This window comes from Danio rerio, chromosome 18 (assembly GCF_052040795.2).
Source record: "Danio rerio strain M-AB ecotype USA chromosome 18, GRCz13ab, whole genome shotgun sequence".
Taxonomy (NCBI): domain Eukaryota; kingdom Metazoa; phylum Chordata; class Actinopteri; order Cypriniformes; family Danionidae; genus Danio; species Danio rerio.
The window spans coordinates 37,067,975-37,086,771 of NC_141038.1; the positions used below are offsets into that span (position 1 = coordinate 37,067,975).

At 36.7% G+C, this 18,797-nt stretch overlaps 1 protein-coding gene across 6 annotated transcripts in view; it reads right to left on the bottom strand.

The window, feature by feature from the left end:
- The window catches only part of plch1 (phospholipase C, eta 1), a 157,788-nt gene that overhangs the window by 42,695 nt on the left and 96,296 nt on the right, over positions 1–18,797 (bottom strand). For all 6 annotated transcript variants that reach the window (XM_087293307.1, XM_087293311.1, XM_087293310.1 and 3 more), the window contains 3 exons: positions 14,075–14,168; positions 4,186–4,389; positions 3,975–4,095 (listed from right to left, as the gene is read on the bottom strand). In XM_087293307.1, coding sequence (XP_087149433.1) covers positions 3,975–4,095; positions 4,186–4,389; positions 14,075–14,168 — 419 coding nt within the window. The remainder of the gene's footprint in view (positions 1–3,974; positions 4,096–4,185; positions 4,390–14,074; positions 14,169–18,797) is intronic.

Consider the following 18,797-nt stretch of genomic DNA (forward strand, 5'->3'; position numbering starts at 1 on the left):
GTAACATTTAAAAAGCAGCTCATGTAAACACCTGAATCATGTTATTGTCTTATTCATATTAAAGCAAATCATTAGATCACTGATGTCCATTTAAAAGTAGTCACAAGCCCCAAACCCAGAAATACGGTGCTCCTGATTTTGATGACAGCCTTTCCACAAGTTAGTAGTAAGCTAATGTAATGTTTATAGCATAATGCAAATCTTGCATTTATGCTAATAAACAATTGATCAAAAGAAATATATTAATGCAATTCAAATAAATAAAATATGAATTGATGTTTACTTTAAACTTATCATAAATATATATTTATATGGTTCAATTATAATGATAGTGATTATATATATATATATATATATATATATATTTATATATATATATATATATATATATATATATATATATATATTTATATATATATTTTTATATATATATATATATATATATATATAATTTTTTTTTTGTCGATTAAATTTGTGGCAAAAAGGTATCGGTTCAGGCACCGTTTTAAAAGTATCGATTTAGCACCCGTATCAAAAAAAAAAAAAAAAAAAAAAACGATACCCAACCCTAGTCATTTGTTGTCTGTTGTTTATAGGATCTATATTTTTATTTTATACATTTGTTTTAAAACATTGTAGAGCACATTGGTCAACTGTAAGTTGTTTTAATTGTGCTCTATATTAAGGTTAAGATTACTGCAGTACACAAATACTGAACTGTAAATCAGAACGAGGTGCAAGAACAAGCCCATATAAAATCAAAATAGATTCATAAAAAGATTTATATTGAAAATAATACCAAAACATTTCAACCTACATTTGCACAAACTCCATAAATGTTAGCAATTAATAAGCCTAGCCAAAACAAGCACAGATGTGCATTTAATTGGTAGACATGGCAACACAAAAATTCTAGCCGTTGACTATTTAACATGCCATATTAGAGACTGCTGTCCATGATTTAGTTTAAACTGCAGAACATTAAAGAGGTTTGGTGCTGTAATATTAAATTTGATAAAAGTAGCAGAGAGTAATAACACACAAGATGCCTTTCTTAGCTGTACGTTACTATGGTTAATTGTGTGTCAATCATTGTAGTTTTGGGAAGTGTGTCAGGTTCCATGCACACAATGAATAACAATTTATGGGATTGACAGGGTATTTAAATCACTCCTGAAATGTACGTTGTGTATTAGATGTATTCATGTTTTTAGAAGCATGAAATACAAATATGAGTTCAGCTGAAGAGACGGAGCAGAACACAGACACGTAAAGTTATCTTTTAGATTAAGGTGTGTACCTAAACCAGTGGTTTTCAAACTCGGTTCTGGAGGGCCGGTGTCCTGCAAAGTTTAGTTCCAACACCAATCAGACAAACCTGGGCTAGTTAATTAAGTCTTTACTAGGCTTTCTAGAAACACCCTTGCAGGTGTGTTGAGGCAAGTTGGAGCTAAACTCAGCAGGACACTGGCCCTCCAGAACCGAGTGTGGACACCCCTTACCTCAATGGTCAAATACAAGCAAAAATATTGCACTTAGAACAACATTCAGTGATTGCACTTAGTGATAATTCACTTAAAATTAAATAATGAAAATAAAGAATTGAGAATAAAAATGCATGTGGAACACTTAATTGTATTCGTGGGGGACAGCAGGCTATATTCCTGCTCTGCTTATCTTAAGTAATCAAACCCCATCCGACTGGAGGTCATTTCTAGCTTTAATAAGAAACAAATCAGGTTTAACCTTCATTAACTATGCTTAAAGCACAGATTCATTAATTTTCCTTTGGCTTAGTCCCTTATTTATTTGCAATCGCCACAGCACAATGAACCGCCAACTATTCAAGCATATGTTTTACACAGCGCATGCTCTTTCAGCCACAACCCAATATACTCTTGCATTCATACTCATACACTACGACCAATTAAGTTCGTCCAATCCACCTGTAGCACATGTCACGCAAACAACACACAAACACGGGGAGAACATGCAAGCTCCACACAGAAATGCCAACTGAGTCACCATAAAGCACTGATTCTATACAGTTGAAGTCAGAATTATTAGCCCCGCTTTTTTAAATATTTTCCAAATGATGTTTAACAGAGCAAGAAAATTTTCACAGTATGAGACAGTAAGCCCCTTTAAGCAATTTTTTTCGATAGTCTACAGAACAAACCATCGTTATATCATAACCTGCCTAGTTAACCTAATTAACCTTAAGCCTTTAAATGTCACTTTAAGTTGTATAGAAGTATTCTGAAAAACATATAGTAAAATATTTTTTATTGTCATCATGACAAAGATAAAATAAATCAGTTATTAGAAATGAGTTATTAAAACTATTATGTTTAGAAATGTGTTGAAGAAATCTGCTCTCTGTTAAACAGAAATTGGGGAAAAAATAAACAGAGGGGCGGCTAATTCTGAATTCAACTGTGTATATATAGTCAGCGCAATAGCCTAGTGGTTAGTGCGCCGACAAACACCTTGCTTCCTGTCTCAACACTGCCCTAAAAAGGCCAAAAATAAATCTTAAAAAAAAACTGTGTATATATATATATATATATACACACACACACACACATTTAATTCTATGTATTTGTTTAATTATTTTCAATAATTGTAAAGACTTTTTTTGTTCTTTTTTGTTTGTTTGTTTGTTTTGTTTTAAGTTACTCATTTAACTGAGGTTTTAAGAATTGCTAAATTTCGTGTTCTCTAAAATGTATTGGCTACGATTACTGCTCTAGTGTTAGCCATTATTGATGGCTATTTTAGGAATATATTTAGCATTTATTTTTGTTTTGCAGGTATGTCTGCTATACTGCTATTACTTAACCATTAATTAACCAATAATCTTTAAACGATGGGAAACGCCAACCCGCTGGGCGTCTATTTGGCAGTATCAGGCTGTCTGTAAAGGTAGGTCAGGCGAGTTTGTTTGATGTGTTTAAGATATAGCTTTTCATTGGGTTCATGTTTGCGGGAGTTTGCTCAATTCTGCATGTAGAACGGCATTCCATGTGCTCTGTTATGTGTTTTGTTTACAAAATAGCTCACCTATTTAAGAACAAGACAGGACTTCATTGTCAGTTCGTTACACTGTTTTATGATCTCTCTGTGTCTTGACTGGATCTGCTTGGGCTGGCTTCCTTGATGTCTTGTTATGATTCCTGATTTTACGACTATCTTCTCTAGCATTATTGTTGAACTCTTTATTGTTGATAAATTTTCACTTGCACTTGGATTCATTTGACTTTGTATAATTACCATAACGTGACAGATACATCGTCTCATGCAGGTGTACATTCTATTTTCAGTCAGCTGTCAAACGTTTGGCATGTTCGCACACAGCTTTTTGGTTCAGATGGAACTAGATGTGGCCAACGCTAGGTGGCAACATAGCTGGTTTCCACTGCCGCTATAGATCTTTGTCCGGGCTTAACAAAATAAATGACAGATACCAGTGATGTAGTGTGTCACATGATGAAGATATAAGCAGACATAAATCGGCACACTGCCACTATTACTCTAAAAAGATAATTTATCAAGACAACATTTTAACTTTATTGTGCTCATCAGGTCCATGATGTGGTTAAAGATATATTTAAGGATTTCTTGTTTTGCCTGTGTGACACGATGAAGACCATGAAGGTAAATTGATAGTGTCAGTGTGCTGATTTATGTTTGCGTATGTTTTTAACTTGATGGAGCACCTGCTTAAAGTTTTATGAGGCCGTTCACACACTGACCTTTTGTCAACATGATGACTCACATGTAGTAAAATGAAGTACCTTTTTAGGGCTTTAATGTAACAGAGTGTGTATCTCTCAATACTGTATTGTTTTCGAGGTTTTTCTTTGGAATGAACTTTCCCCATCAGCGGTTGCTTTTAAAGATACTACATCAACTAATTTCTGATCACAAGTGACTATCCTAAATAATAGAAGGAACAATCTGGAAGTACATACTCGTTGTTTACAAAGGCGTATTTGTTGATGGTCTCAATGACAGATTTAAAGGTGATCTTCGAAGTCAGAGTGTAACCGTGTTGGACCATAGGCTCCCCATCCGGACCGTCCCAACAATCCACTGTAAACCAAATCAAGTCACAATCAGAACAAGGAGTAACTTATTTTCAGGTATTTGAGAGATTTATATATTTATAAAGTGTTTTCTTACCCTCCACACAGCGACAGCCAGCCTGCAGGACCCATGCATACATGTCTGTCTTGGAGTGAGACAACAGCTGGTCTCCAGTCAGGTAAGTGTTATGAGAGGAAGCTATGAAATAGTTACAAATAGGCTGATCCATGTCCTGATTGATCTCGTGGTGTTGAGGGTTAAATACATCACAGGCTGGGCTCCGCATGTAGTTGGTGAAGCCTAGGTGAAGGAAAGAAAACAGAAAACAGCTGCCAAGTCAATTCACCTTTATTTCTAAAGTGCTATATACAATGCAGACTGTATAAAAGCTTCTTTTGCAAGGATAAATGAGAAAATTATAAGAAGTCAAATAACTATATATATTTTTTGTAAGAGATTTTCAGTTCATCTAACAGATAGCAGAATAGAGGTAGATTGCTGCTACAGTTCTAGCTGTTTGCTATTTGTGACCCTGGAACACAAAACCTTATTATCTTAAGTCACAGTTATCTTTTTGGCAATAGCTAAAACTACATTGTACAGGTCAGAATTAATGATTTTACTTGTATGCCAGGAATCCTTAGAATATTAAGAAAGATCACGTTGTTTTGTTAAATATATGATATTTTGTTAAGTCACTTTCATAAATATATAAAAACTCAATTTTAATTAGTATAATAGTGTATTGCTAACAACTTAAAGGTTCAAGAAACCCTCAAGTACTTTGAAAAAAAAAAAGTAACAGATTTGTGTGTGTTGAGCATCATTTAAGACAATGTTAGCAACTGTCAGATTTAAATGTGAGGAAAACTGGATCATTTTGAGCTTTTGTCAGTTAATTTCATCTTCCGGGTTTAAAATATTTTTTGGGGCAGGATCAAAATCGGTGATGTATTGCAAATCTGCTAGTGGAGTGATGAGTTGCCGATTTCTCATTATCAATCAAAGTGTGTTTTCTTATCCTATGAGAAGACCCTGTCTCTTAATTATTCATGAGAGCACGTGCTTTCCGAAGGCAAGGCAGACCTGCCAAGTGCTGAGACCCAATGACTGGTTGAGACCGCATCCGCACATTGCACTCAATATTTAGCCATTTACAAAGGGACATACTGTATGTTTATGTTTCCATGATTCATAGGGTTTGTTGCATGTTTTTCCCCGTGATGCTGTCAGGGCCGATACAGCAAAGCTGTTGGTTTGCAGCAAGCATTTTTGTCAAGAAAGCTGTACGAGAAATGGAGAAAGGCGGACTTTGTTTTTTATCAGTTGACTTCGTTACCATTCAGACACATTGTCTATATCCATGCTGCTGTGTTTGCCTATGTTTAAAATTCTCCAGATTACCGGCAGGGCTAATGATTGAGATAGATAGGGCAAGAGATTTGCTGCACTGCTATCCATTGTGTCTGCATTCAGAGAGAAGTCCACCACATTTCTAGTGTTTTTTTTATAAACATGATTATCTTTATAATGATAACAAATTGTGGTTATGTGTATATGAAACTATGAATAACATATTTAGCAGGGCATTAAATAATTTACTTTATTTCTTTGTATTTTAACTTTGTAAACTATAAAATAATTGGACTCCTCAGGGTTTGTGTCTCCTTTTTTAAACAAACTGACAACAGTTTTTTGCCCCCCTTTTTTCCCCTGCTCTGTGGCCACACTCACTCCTCCCTCCGCTTACAGCAATCCACGCCCATCATAAAGCCTTTTTTAAAAAAATGCCTTTTTTAGGTACACTTGAACCGAAAAAGGAGGGTTTCATGGCCCTTTAATTTTGACCACTTTAAAAGTAATTTTTTTCAGTATTTAGTTTTTTGAAGATTTCAGATTTTCACATAGTTGTGTCTTGACCAAATATTATCCTAACAAAGTATACATTTATTCAACTTTTAGATTCTACATAAATCTCAATTTAAAAAAAAGAAAGTGACAAGTATGACTGGTTTTGTGGTCAAGGGGTACCTGAAAAGGTTGAGCTGTACATTACATACAAGAAAGCATAACAATTTTTCTAAAAGTAGTTCTTAAAATGTCTTTTTCAAAGCTTAAAATTCAGTCAAACAATTAAAGACGTATTGCTTGCATTGCAAAATCATTAAAAGTGCAGTAGGTGATTGACAAAATGCTAACCGTTTAGCATTTTATCTTTGGACGGCGGGGAGGGACTGTGATTACAAAGCCACGCCTCCTGAAATCGCTGTCAGAACTCCAGACGACCCACTAGTTCATGTCAGTCGACAGTTAGATATGTAACAGTTAGGGCCCTTTCATACACCCGGCGCAATGTGGCACAAGGCGCGGCGCAATTGTTGTTTGCTAGTTTTAGTTTGGCGCAAGAGTCGTTTTGACGTTTTGCACTAGCTGTTTAAATAGCAAATGCATTTGCGCTCATATGTGTGCCCATAGGCGTTCTGGTCTAAAAAGGAAGGCGTTCTGAGGCGCACTGCTGGCGCGTTGCTATTTTGAGAAACTATAATAGATTTTTCAATAGACCAGAACAAAGCCGGTCTCTTGTCCAGCGCAGAGCAGGTTAGTTGTGCACCTTGCTTACACACTGCTTAATACACACATGATGTAGAGCAATAAGCAAATGTCTTTACCCATGAAAAATAATTAAATTTTTAGTATATACACACACACACACGCACAGGAGGATTTTTTTAGTTTATTCATGACAATTTGCTTTTGTATAATGTTATCATTATTAGCAGTGTTATTTATTATATCCATATTTATATTTGTTTTATTAAAAACAAGCTTAGATTTGTCCACCTGTCAGGTTTTTGACCATATGGGGCACAGGATGTGTTTTGGATAAAACTCAGTTTTTTGAAAAGGCTTTGTTATTACTGTTCATTTATTCGTTTGCTGGAAATTAGAGCTAAATTTAGAAATCGTTTTGAAACCAATCTTTGCGCTTAATAAACTCAATTAATTTTTTATAGGCTAATTGATATCTGGGCCTACAAGGTTTTCCTATCCACAAGAGCGAAAGTGAAAGTAGATAATGAGAGGCCTTATCTCTCATTCTCGCGCTGCAGATGCTTTGTTTAACTCTTTTTCTTGCTAGTGAAACGCTCATTTTTTCCGCTTACAAAGTCATCATATAAATAGCAAATGCATTATGGCGCGATGCAACTGGCTCTTAAAGGGAATGGGAGATAAGACTCTGATTGGTTTATTCGCAAAACACACCTATAACTCATTAAGAAAATAAGCTCAACCCTTTTAGACCATGCACCACGGCGCAAAGAGGATTTTTCCGTCCTTGTATTAGCAAAAGTGGATTCTGACACGCCCTGAATGCCTTTGTGTCCTGCTCTTTGCACTTTGCGCATGGACCGTCAAAATAGAGCCCTTATTGTTAAATTTATTGCTAAGCTATACTTACATGCTATTTCAGAGCGAATATTCAGAGAAGCATGGTATACACTATAGTAAGTCTGTCATTGTTCAAAAATTAACCAATGTCAATATAAAAGCAACTTCACCTTAATAAAGCAGGTTAGGTGGAATTCTGCTATTTACTGATGTTTTGTTGTTAAATTAAATAAAAATCTACATTATCGATGCTGTCAAAGGTCCCTTATAAAACTGAAAATAGTCACATCAATCTTTCACCTGGAGATTTCAGTGGCTGAACAACACTACTGTGACTATAACCCATTCATACATAACACAATCTAACATAAGCTTAGCCTGACTAAAATAGTTTTAAAACAGAACATTACCTGTCTAACAGTAATACTTCAGCTATGGCGTCGTCCTTCCTCAAGTGTGGAAAAGTAACTCCAATATTGATTTAGGATTTTCAAAAGTTTCAATTCAGAATTTGTTTTCACCGCATCTGTGATTGTTTCGTGTGCACGTGTCGTGAATGTGCGGCGCTCATGCAGGCAGGGGAATGGCGGATCTCCATGAACAGAGATGCGCAAAAGCCCAAATCTGCATTTGTTGACAGAACGGTTTAAACTACTTACCAGAATTATGGGAGATGTCGACCCGACAATATTTAATTGAATAAACATTTTTTACTTTTATGCCTTACCCAGAAATACATTTAAATACATTTAGATCATTTACTTTAATCATTACTATTGGACTGTGAAGAGCACTACCAAAAATGTTTCTGAAGACAATCACCTAAAGCACCTTTAAACAATGGACTCAATAAAAAAAATCTAAATGAAAGACAGTGACTTTTTAAAAGCTTTACCCTCTTGCTCTCATCTAAAATGGAGTTTTAGACTAAAAATAAGGCTGTGTGCAAATGGCGTGCAGCAGTTGTATGCCAAATAAATTCGTTGCAGCTTGACAAGCCCCTAATGGAAAACAAATCACTGGGAAATGCATCACACACTCAGTCATGGAGGTAGTGAAACACGCTTACATGCAAAACCCTATCTCTACTAGCAGATTGTCCTTGTCCAGCAGAAATTAACATACATAAGTAAATTAGTATATAAGTAATCAAAGGAAACTTAATTGAGCACTTCAGCACTAATTTCTCAATATGTACACATACAAAGAGAGTAAACAAAAATATGTGTAGTCAAAATATGTGACCCTGGACTACAAAAGCAGTCTTACACTGTATGGGTATGTTTTTGAAAATAGCAAAAAATACATTTTATGGATCTAAGTTATTTTTCTTTTATGCCAAAAATCAGTAGAATATTAAGTACAGATCATCTACTATGAAGGCATTTAGTGCATTTCCTAACATTAATAAAACTCAATTTCTGATTATTAATTTCAAAGACTATAGAATACACAAGACTTGTCACTCGTTTAGTTTTGAATAGGGAAGAGTGTAACAGTCAATATGAAGCCTGGACTACTATAGTAGCCAATCATTGATCACTATAGACTGACGTTTCTCCGGGGGAAAAGCTCAGACAAGATGTGTGCTTTTACATCAGTTTACGTGGTTAAAAAAAAAAACACTGGTGGTTAACAAACACAAGTTCATTGTATTTTGTTACAATCAACAGGTAAGATAAAGCATATTGTAGCTACTATAGCCCACTCTGGCATTTTTCTGTCATTTAGCAAAAATCTCAAGCTATAAAAGATGAATCAGTTCCATCAGATTTTCTCTAGCAGGAAGCCAACCTCAACCACAAGTCCCTGTGTCTTATTTAGCTTAGGGGAAATGAGGGTAACCAGTGATTTATTGTTAGTGAACAGTGCTCATGGACCCAATAAATAAAGCTCTAAAAAACACAAACACACACACACACACACACACACACACACACACACACACACACACATATAACCCTGCTCCGCTGGGCCCGCTGTCCTGCAAAGTATATTTCAACCTGCTTTAGCACACCTGCTTGGGTATTTTCCAATGATCTGAAAAGCCTGATTAGCTGATTCAGTTGGGTTTAATTAGGGCTGGAGCTGAACTCAACAGGATAGTGAGTCCCAAAGGGCTGGGTTGAAGACTTCTGCTTTAACACTTTAAAATCAATCAAAACAGCCTATTCATGTCCTCAAACTGTGAGACACTGAAAAAAAACATGTAGGAGTTTGTGTAACAGCTGCAGTCACAGTCTCATCACAGCCACAGATAATGTGTGTCACAAAGCAAACAAAAATCTGAATAGTCCAATCCAAGTGTGTTACATATATTTGAGTAAAGTAACATTTAGCCAATCACAAGGCGGACCATCTATTGGGAGTGTCTGCATGAGCATTTTCAAATGAAACAGTAACTTGTGATTTCATTAATTCAAATGAATGAAAATCAAAGCATGTTCAAAACAACACGTGAGGAACAATACTTAGACAAAGCATAACATCTGGTAAGACAATTATGAGAGTTAGCCTTGTGTAAAAAAGTAGGCTTTAAGTTGATAAGAGTGCTTTGACACCTAGACTTTTGTTTCAGGACCTGTCTCGTTTGCCCAGCTAGCGCAGTTTGTTTGGCATATGTGACTCCAGCAATCACACTTGGATCTATGCCAAATCTATTGGTCTGAAATCGCCAGAATGAGGTGGTCTCGCCTCGATTGGAAAGGACTCTGGAGCGGATCGATTGTAGTGGAAAAACAAAACGATCCAAGCCCGGCTATATCAGTAAATGTGCATTTCAAATACAAAAGTGAAAGCATGCTGAACTATTAACAAAGCTGTTTATCCATTGAAAATGTTGACCGAACTGCAGTCTAGCCAAGGGTTCTGTATGAGAGAGTCTTACCTCTGATTTATACTTAGTTACGATTTCTGTGGGCATCACCATTCAAATTAAAGCGCAGCTTTCCACTTATAATGTCTTATTGCCCATCGCCATAAATTAAAATAAGGACACTTGACAGGTAAGCGGGACTCTGCAAAATAAATCCTGATACTCTGACCAATGTAAGGACAGTTAACTTACACATGGCTTGTTTTAGCCCTTTTGGTTAAAGAGCCCCTATTATGGGTTTTTGAAAATTCCCTTCCATGTAGTGTGTAACACAGCTCTAAGGGAAGTGAATTATCCAGCTAAGGCTTAAATCTGTAAGTGTACAGTGTTTAAAATTGTTGATTCATCTATAAAAGTCGACTCATATTGCTTTAAACGAGTCGTCTTGATAACGAGTCATTAGGTGTTTCGCCATGACGTGATAACGAAACCAAGTAGTTGCACACGCAAACCTGGGAGATTTGAAACCACGCACGCAAGCCGATCAAATGAAGTCGCAAAGTGCAGATGGATATTATTGAGTCCCTACCTAAAGATAAAACATCAGCATTATAGCCCAGCCTTGAGCAGTTTGAGTGCTTCTGGAAACTACATGCTACAAAGAAGACTTCTTCGGACGTTTGTTAAAGGAAGGATCAGTAAAGAGTAGTGATGGACTATGTCAGAACCTGAATCAGTTTCTTCCACCATTTCTCAAGTGTAAGTATGTGCAATTAAAGTTGTTGCCTCGTTTACTCTAACTTGCAAATGTATTTAGTTGTGATTTGTTACTTCTAACCGCGTGTACTGTATCAGGTTAACTCGCTGTATTCTCATATCGCGTGTAAAGCCCAGTAAAAAACGCGACGCGTGCCGCTTTGTTTACGGACCTCCGTGGAGGAGGGTAATATGTGTGTGTGCGCGTGTGTTTTCGTTCGAGGAGGAGGGTTATGTGTGTGCGTTGTCCCGAGGAGGAGGGTTATGTGTGTGTATGTGTGTGTGTGTGTGCGTGCGCGTTGTCGTCCGAGGAGGAGGGCAATGTGTGTGTGTGTGTGTGTGAAAAGAGCAGAGTGTAACAAGCTAGGAGATCTCCTCGCCAGTTCTTGGAGTTTTTGCTCAATAAAATAGTTAGTCGTTTGTATTTTTAATTCCATCATCTGTATTTACATTCACGCACTGGCAGCCAAAATCCACGCCTTACACTATAAAGTGTGTGTGCACTTTGACTACTTTTAAATTGTTGGTTTGCTGCTGGGCATTTCACTCTGTCTCGTCAGTGTCGATCAATCACAACAGACTGTCATCGGTCCAATCAGCACAGATTAGCTTCGCATTTTTAATATGTTGTAGATGAGAATTTAGGGCACTGGTAATCCAGCAAAAAGGGCATTTCAGTAGTTGATGCATGATGTAATAAAATAATGCAGTAATGATTCTGCATCTTTTGGCTGTCAAAACAATGAAGTTATCTATATAGAAATTAGTTATATTTTTTTTAGCGTTGGAGGATCAAAAATAAAGTTGAAAATTTCATTCTTGCTCAAATTCAGACTTAAAAAATGGGACTATAGAGCATTTTGAGGGATGTAAACAAAAACAATGGTCCCAACATATTTCCTGTTTTACATTTTTAGTTTCTATACCTTCCGAGAGTCTGGAAGAGCATCCAATGTCCAAGAGGCACGACCTAAATAATAAACAGTAATGGGCTGAGTACAGAGCACTGGGGAACACTTTGCGTGGAGTAGTTGAGACCTTATAATTGTGCAAAGCAATATAGTATTGATGAAGCTAAAAATCTAAAGCACAACCTAAACACAGATGTCCATAATTTTGCGCTCGGCATTGTTATTTTCTTTTTTTTAAAGATTTATTTTTGGCCTTTTTGCCTTTATTAGATAGGAAGGTATCGAGATAGGAAGCAAAGTGGGAGAGAGAGAGGGAGGTAGGGTTGGGAAATGTCCTCGAGCCAGGATTCGAACTTAGGACGCCCTGACGTGCCACTGTCAGCGCTAACCACTAGACTATTGCGCCGATGTATTGTTATTTTCTACCTAAACAATCATGCTTACATCCTGCAAGTTTAGCCTTAGGCTAAACATGTGCTTTGCACATGTGAATAGCACTGTGACCCCCGTTAAAAACAAAAATGCCATTTCAGACTCTTAATTACAGGATGCAAAATTAAATTGGCTAGCATCAATAAGTTAAAGCTTTTTATTTATTTAGTTAGTGGTGTTTTCTAAGGAAAGTATCGGTTTATATTTAATATTTTAACAAACAGAACCGCAATGCTAATAGGCACCTTACATGTCATGATTTTGCAAAGTATGATCTTATCCTGGATTAACATCTATCTTGATCCTGAAAATCATTTTAGTTGGAAAATATAATTTATACCTATTCCCTACCTCTAACCCAACCATAGATGTAAGTTATTCCCGAAATCAGAGTAGAATAATAGCTGCATAACAAACATGTAGAAGTGCATATTTGTATGGTTTGACAATATTTTTTGACCTTAGATGTATGGTAACTATATACACTGATCCGGCATAACAGTATGACCACTCACCTAATAACCAGGAGAATCTATGCCACAAAACAGGAGTTATAAAAGGAGGCATTGATTTATTGATGTGGTAATAGATCTTGTGTGATATATGATACCACAATGTCAACATCAGGACCTACAGTTCCTACATACAGAGGGTGAGGGGGTGGGGGGATTAAGAGGTCAAGGCATAAACAAAAATGAATTAGCATATCGTTTGAACCATCCTTAAAGTTTCTGTCAGTCTGGTATTTTGCAGTATCTTGTTGTCATGAATGGTTGTCACGCCCTCCGTTATCGACGAATCTGCACTCAACCATTGACATAATGCACCAGGAATCTTGGTTTGTCACTCAGAATCATCAGTGGTTTAATTGATGATCTTAGGCCTATTTCATGCATTGTTGGCAATGATGTACCATGAGAAACAGGCTGGGTCATGAGCTACACAGGCTTTAACACAAAAGACTTGGAGGTAGCACTTTATTTGGATGATTCAACTGAGTATTAGTAGACTGTCTGCTTAACATCTGTTGATAATGCTCCTTCAACAAACATTAAACTGACTATAAGAAACTTTGAAAGTACATGTCAACTTACCCTGACCCTAACCCTAAACTAACAGTCTACTTATAATCTAATGAGAATTAGTTGGCATGTAGATACAATGTGACTTAAATTCAACAAACGAACCATCAAAATAAAGTGTGACCAGATGTATTGTGACACATTGCCCCGGTCACCACTGTTGTAACTGCTGTTGATTTGTTGCACTGTAGCTTATCCATCTTTGCACCACTTTTGAAACATACTCAGCGCAGCAGTTTATGAACAATTCAGACTGTCAATCTGAGACAGAAGTTCTGAGGTGCTCCACGATCACAGTTAGTCCTTTCATTCAACTTTGTCAAAAGTCAGCGGTTTTCCCCATTTGATAGCATCGTACAGTAACAATGGATGGTTCATATACTGGTTTTTGCAGTGACAATGCTTGAGGTTGGTCATAGCATCATGCCTGACTGGGATATTATTTTTATTATTATTATACACATGAATTCTTTATTGAGTAGTAATAATGTAACAGTAGTTAATTAATTGTAGTTATTATGACATTATAACAAATAGTCCAAGATAAAATTAGGAAAACAGGGAAAGAAAATAGAAGTCTGGCAAAACACAATCCTCACCTTCGATTCCAAGAACTCCATTCTGCTTGTTCTCCTCAGAGACTTCAAACTTATTGATTATGTCCAGGCAGCACTCAGGGGTCACACTGGACATCTGCAAGAAAGCACACAAGAAATGAAAAGAGAGGGTCAATCTCATGCCACTCTTCCAGATAGGATCCATAACATGTCAATCATTTAGTCTCTGAGGGTCAACTCCTCTTAAAGTAAGATCACAAAAACCCTCCAAACTGCCTTTCTGTCACTAAATGACTTCATCCTTCTGTTTTGTCTGCATCCTTTCCCTCTTTTCACAACTCCCCCCAGGGCTTCGTGGTCCGTGTGTGGGCAGAGAGAGGGAGCAGGGGCACAGAGAAGCTTTTTTAGCATCACACTGGGGCTGTTCATAGCCTCAGCTGGAAAGCCATTATAATGGCTAATAGAGGCAAAGCCTTTCACTTTCTGAATCTTAAGGAATACCCAAGAGCCCAGGCTGATATTGAACTGGAATAGGGAAAGTACTACTTTTAAAATGGGGTGATATAAATGCACTGAACAAATGTACAATCTGGCCAAATATATGTATAAAATATTAGTGGCAACAAAATAAGAAAAATAATAGAATAAGAATAAAAAGTCAAATAATAAGAATAGAACCTAAGCAATTAAATTCTGTTTTTTGAAATCCTGTTTTATAATTTGCTAAATTTACATATAATGTTTATTTTCACACACAGATATATATATATACACTAAAGGCCCTATCATATACCCGGCACAAAAAGCCGCAAGACGTATTTGGCGTGATTTGCTGCTATTTTCAGACCAATGCAACCCTAATTTTCTCATTTTGCACCACGTTGTTTAAATAGCAAATCCATTTGCGCAGCTTTGTTGACTCATGAGTGTGTTATGGTGCATAGTTGGCGCATTGCTATTTTGAGGAAATAAAATAGACTGAGAAATAATTTATTTTAGGCATATTTATTTGTTTTAATAAAAACAAGCTTAGATTTGTCCTCCTGTCGGGTTTTGGACCATATGGGGCATAACCATAGGTTCACACCGAAAGCGGCAAGAGTGTCAAAGTAGACGGAAGTCATTCATTTTCAATGAGAGCCAGCGGCGATGAGTGGCGAGGAGCAGCGCGGTGCGTCTTTACCGGTGTGGGCGTCGAGGAGAGTTGAAATCAAGTCAACTTTATGGTAATGAGCTTTGACGCAGTTCGGCGGCAAGCAATCAGAATGAAGAATTCCACCGCTTAAGAGGAGTTCAGGGAACACAGACCTGTGAACTTTGGTTCCGACCACAGTTGTTCCCAAAGGTTTGATTATTGTGGTCGCCGGATTTTTTGTTATTTACAATGTTGTCTTACAGGAACATGCATTAAATAAGTTACTGGCGAGTTACTGATGTGCATTATTGTTATATATATACATATATATACATATTTATAAAAAAAAGTGGGAATCTCATGCGACAGTACAAAACAGTACTGCTGCTTCAGGATATTTCAGACATATAGACACATTGGATAATTAAGTGGAGCAAAGGCATACCCCATGCAACTCGTACAACTTCCGTTGTTAAATGAATTTGATAAGAAGTGTGCAACATTTTCACGCTAGAAAACATGTTTTATGCAGGAATGTAACTGATATGCTGCAATGGCCCCTTTAAATACCAGATCAATGTAGCGAATTATGACACTCTTGCCGCCTGAGCTGAAGGCAGACAGCATTGTCACCAGGGCGGCCAGAGCAACCTTCGATGCTCTCACCGCTTTCGGTGTGAACTCACAGTAAGAATATAATTTGTGTTTGGATATGTGGAAATCTTTGCGCTTAACAAATAAAATTAAATATTAGGCTAATGCATGTCTTTGATGGGAGTTCATACAACACTGTTTCCTTGTCCACGAAAGTAAAGAGGAGAAACGGTGGAGGCTTGTTTTATAGCCTCGCTGCAGTTGGTCTGTTTAACTGTTTTCTCACTTAACTACTTGTTTTTGTGTGTGTATGTGAATGTGTGTGTGCTTGTGTGTGTGTGTGTGTGTGTGTGTGTGTGTGTGTGTGTGTGTGTGTGTGTGTGTGTGTGTGTGTGTGTATGTGTGTGTGTGTGTGCGTGTGTGTTGTTAATGTATTTGTGTCTTGTTAATGTGTTATGTGCAGTTCACTTTCTGATACTGCTTGCTTAGAATGGTTCAAACTTTTTTTTTTCTTAAGCAAACTAAGTAGTCTAGTATTGAAAGTGTAATGTAGTCTTAAATTATCTTGCTCAGTTTTCCACATTCAACCATTTAATGGGAGAAATTGTTCATGGTAAACGTTGTTATTCTTACATTGAATTCAAACTGTGGGCTCTGCTTGCCTGCAAATAGGACCTTTGAACAAATTGTATAATGGATTTGGCATTAATATATCATTTTATTAATCCAAGTTCAAACCACATATTTCATCTTTACTTATAAGGTGCTTTGTAGACAATGTAGACTGTATTAAAAGCCATTTATCATAGATAAAGTAAAGAAAAAATATATATAAGTTTTAGTATTTTGCCAATATGGGGATGCAACGTAACAGACATTGTTTGCAAGCTCTTTGGTTCTTTAGCTTTCTGGAAAAATATTTAGTGTCTTTAACTGACACTAATTCTTTAATTGATTTTTTTTCTCTGTGTGTGAGTATAGTCTACACTACAGTGTGTTTGTGTGGACCCCCTGAAATAGCAGCGGCCAATCCCTGGCCACCTAAAATTCTAGCTCCATCACTGGCTACTCCTACATACAGATCTTTTTTATTGAGGTTCATGTGTGTTACTTTCTCAGCAGCAGCAGCACAAATTTTAATTATGATTCCTGCAATATTCCAAAAATTTTAGGACAAATACGTTTAACACTGCACTGTAAAAAAATCTGAAATTTTACGGTTTATTTCCAGTAGCTGGGGTGCGGGGGAAAAAAAAAACGTAAAATAACGGCCATTAAATTATAGAAATTTCCCTAAATTTAAATATCTGTAATTCAACCTCTGTTATTTTACAGTAAATTTTAAATTACAGATTTTTTTTACAGTGTGTGTTACGTCAACTTTCTTTTTTATCAAATGGTTATTCATTCATTAATTTTCTTATTTAGTCCCTTTATTATTCTGGGGTCACCACAGTGGAATGAACTGCCAACTTATCCAGCACGTTTTTATGCAGCAAATGCTCTTGCAGCCGCAGCCCATCACTGGGAAACACTGGGAAACACCTACACACAATCACACACACTACGGTCAATTTAGCCTTCCCAATTCACCTGTACCACATGTCTTTGGACTTGTGGGGGAAATCTGAGCACCCGGAGGAAACCCACAAGGGGAGAACATGTAAACTCCACACAGAAATGCCAACTGACCCAGCCTAGGCTCGAACCAGCGACCTTCTTGCTGTGAGGCAACAACACAACATACTGTGCAACCATGTCGCCCCTGAATGGTTATTCAACTGCTAATTGATTATACAACTTTTAAAGTTTCACAAGCAATTTTCTTTGCCCATTCTGACCTAATACAATATACTTGTTCAACAGTCCATAGTCATTATTATCTGTTTCTCTTTTTTGTAATGAGTCATACATTTTCAACTAGTAAAGAGCATCCATTTTGTGTCTACAAATTCAAGCTGCTAAAGCACATGCAGAATGAAACTTGACCATGAAATACACCAGCTTGATGCCCCTATATATATATATATATATATATATATATATATATATATATATATATATATATATATATATATATATATATATATATGCCTCCGAGTCAATGATACTTGTGCATATATTTCTCACACCCATTGCTTTGCTATATCTGACAGATCTTTGCTTTTGAATCTGTCACTCATGAATGACTGGATGGTCTTTGTGAACTTTGAGACTGAAATCTCAATGTCTGTTTTTTTTGTTTTTTGTTTTCAAAAACAAAACAGAAATATGGACTCTTCTGAGCCCAGATCACATCTCCAGTGTGTTCTTGATCATCTGAAATCAGCTCAGACCCTAAGAACTGGCGGCATTACTACTGCACACAACTGATGTACCAGTCAAGTGTCATTTCTTACTGCAGCAGCACACTGTGTTCAGTTGCAGAGGTTTTTCTGAAGTTCTCCTGTGCTCATGTGGCTTTATTAGCACATGACAGTTTCTCATGCTGTGTCATCTGAGGCTTAAAAGTAGAGCGCATTCAGCCGAGGGCCCCTGCCTTACTCTATACAGTCTATACAGATTTCTCCTGATTACTTCAATATTTTCACAATATCAAATGTGGTGGTTGGTGAAAGATATACTGTATGTTGATTGTGATTCTGCATTGCTAAATGTGATTTTTGCCAATTCTCACATGATTTTTGGCACAAAATAATGAGCCATGATCTTGCTCCTATTTGTCAATCAGAGATGCTCGATTTAAACCATGAAGCCCTTATATATTTCCAATTCACCGGCTTATTGAAGAAGGTTAAGAACTACTACTGATATTGTGATAATTGATAATTAAGGAACTTTAATGATGAGTCTTTTTCCCTGTAAAGTGTACACATTGAGTCTTAACACTTGAGTAAAAACAGCAGACTGTGTAAGACATCAGAGGTGGTTCCAGAACATCAGTCAGGATTTATATTAACATATATGGGATTTACAACTGTGTCAGACTGAGTTTATGAATATCATGCATGTTCATAAAAGCATGAAATCCTAATA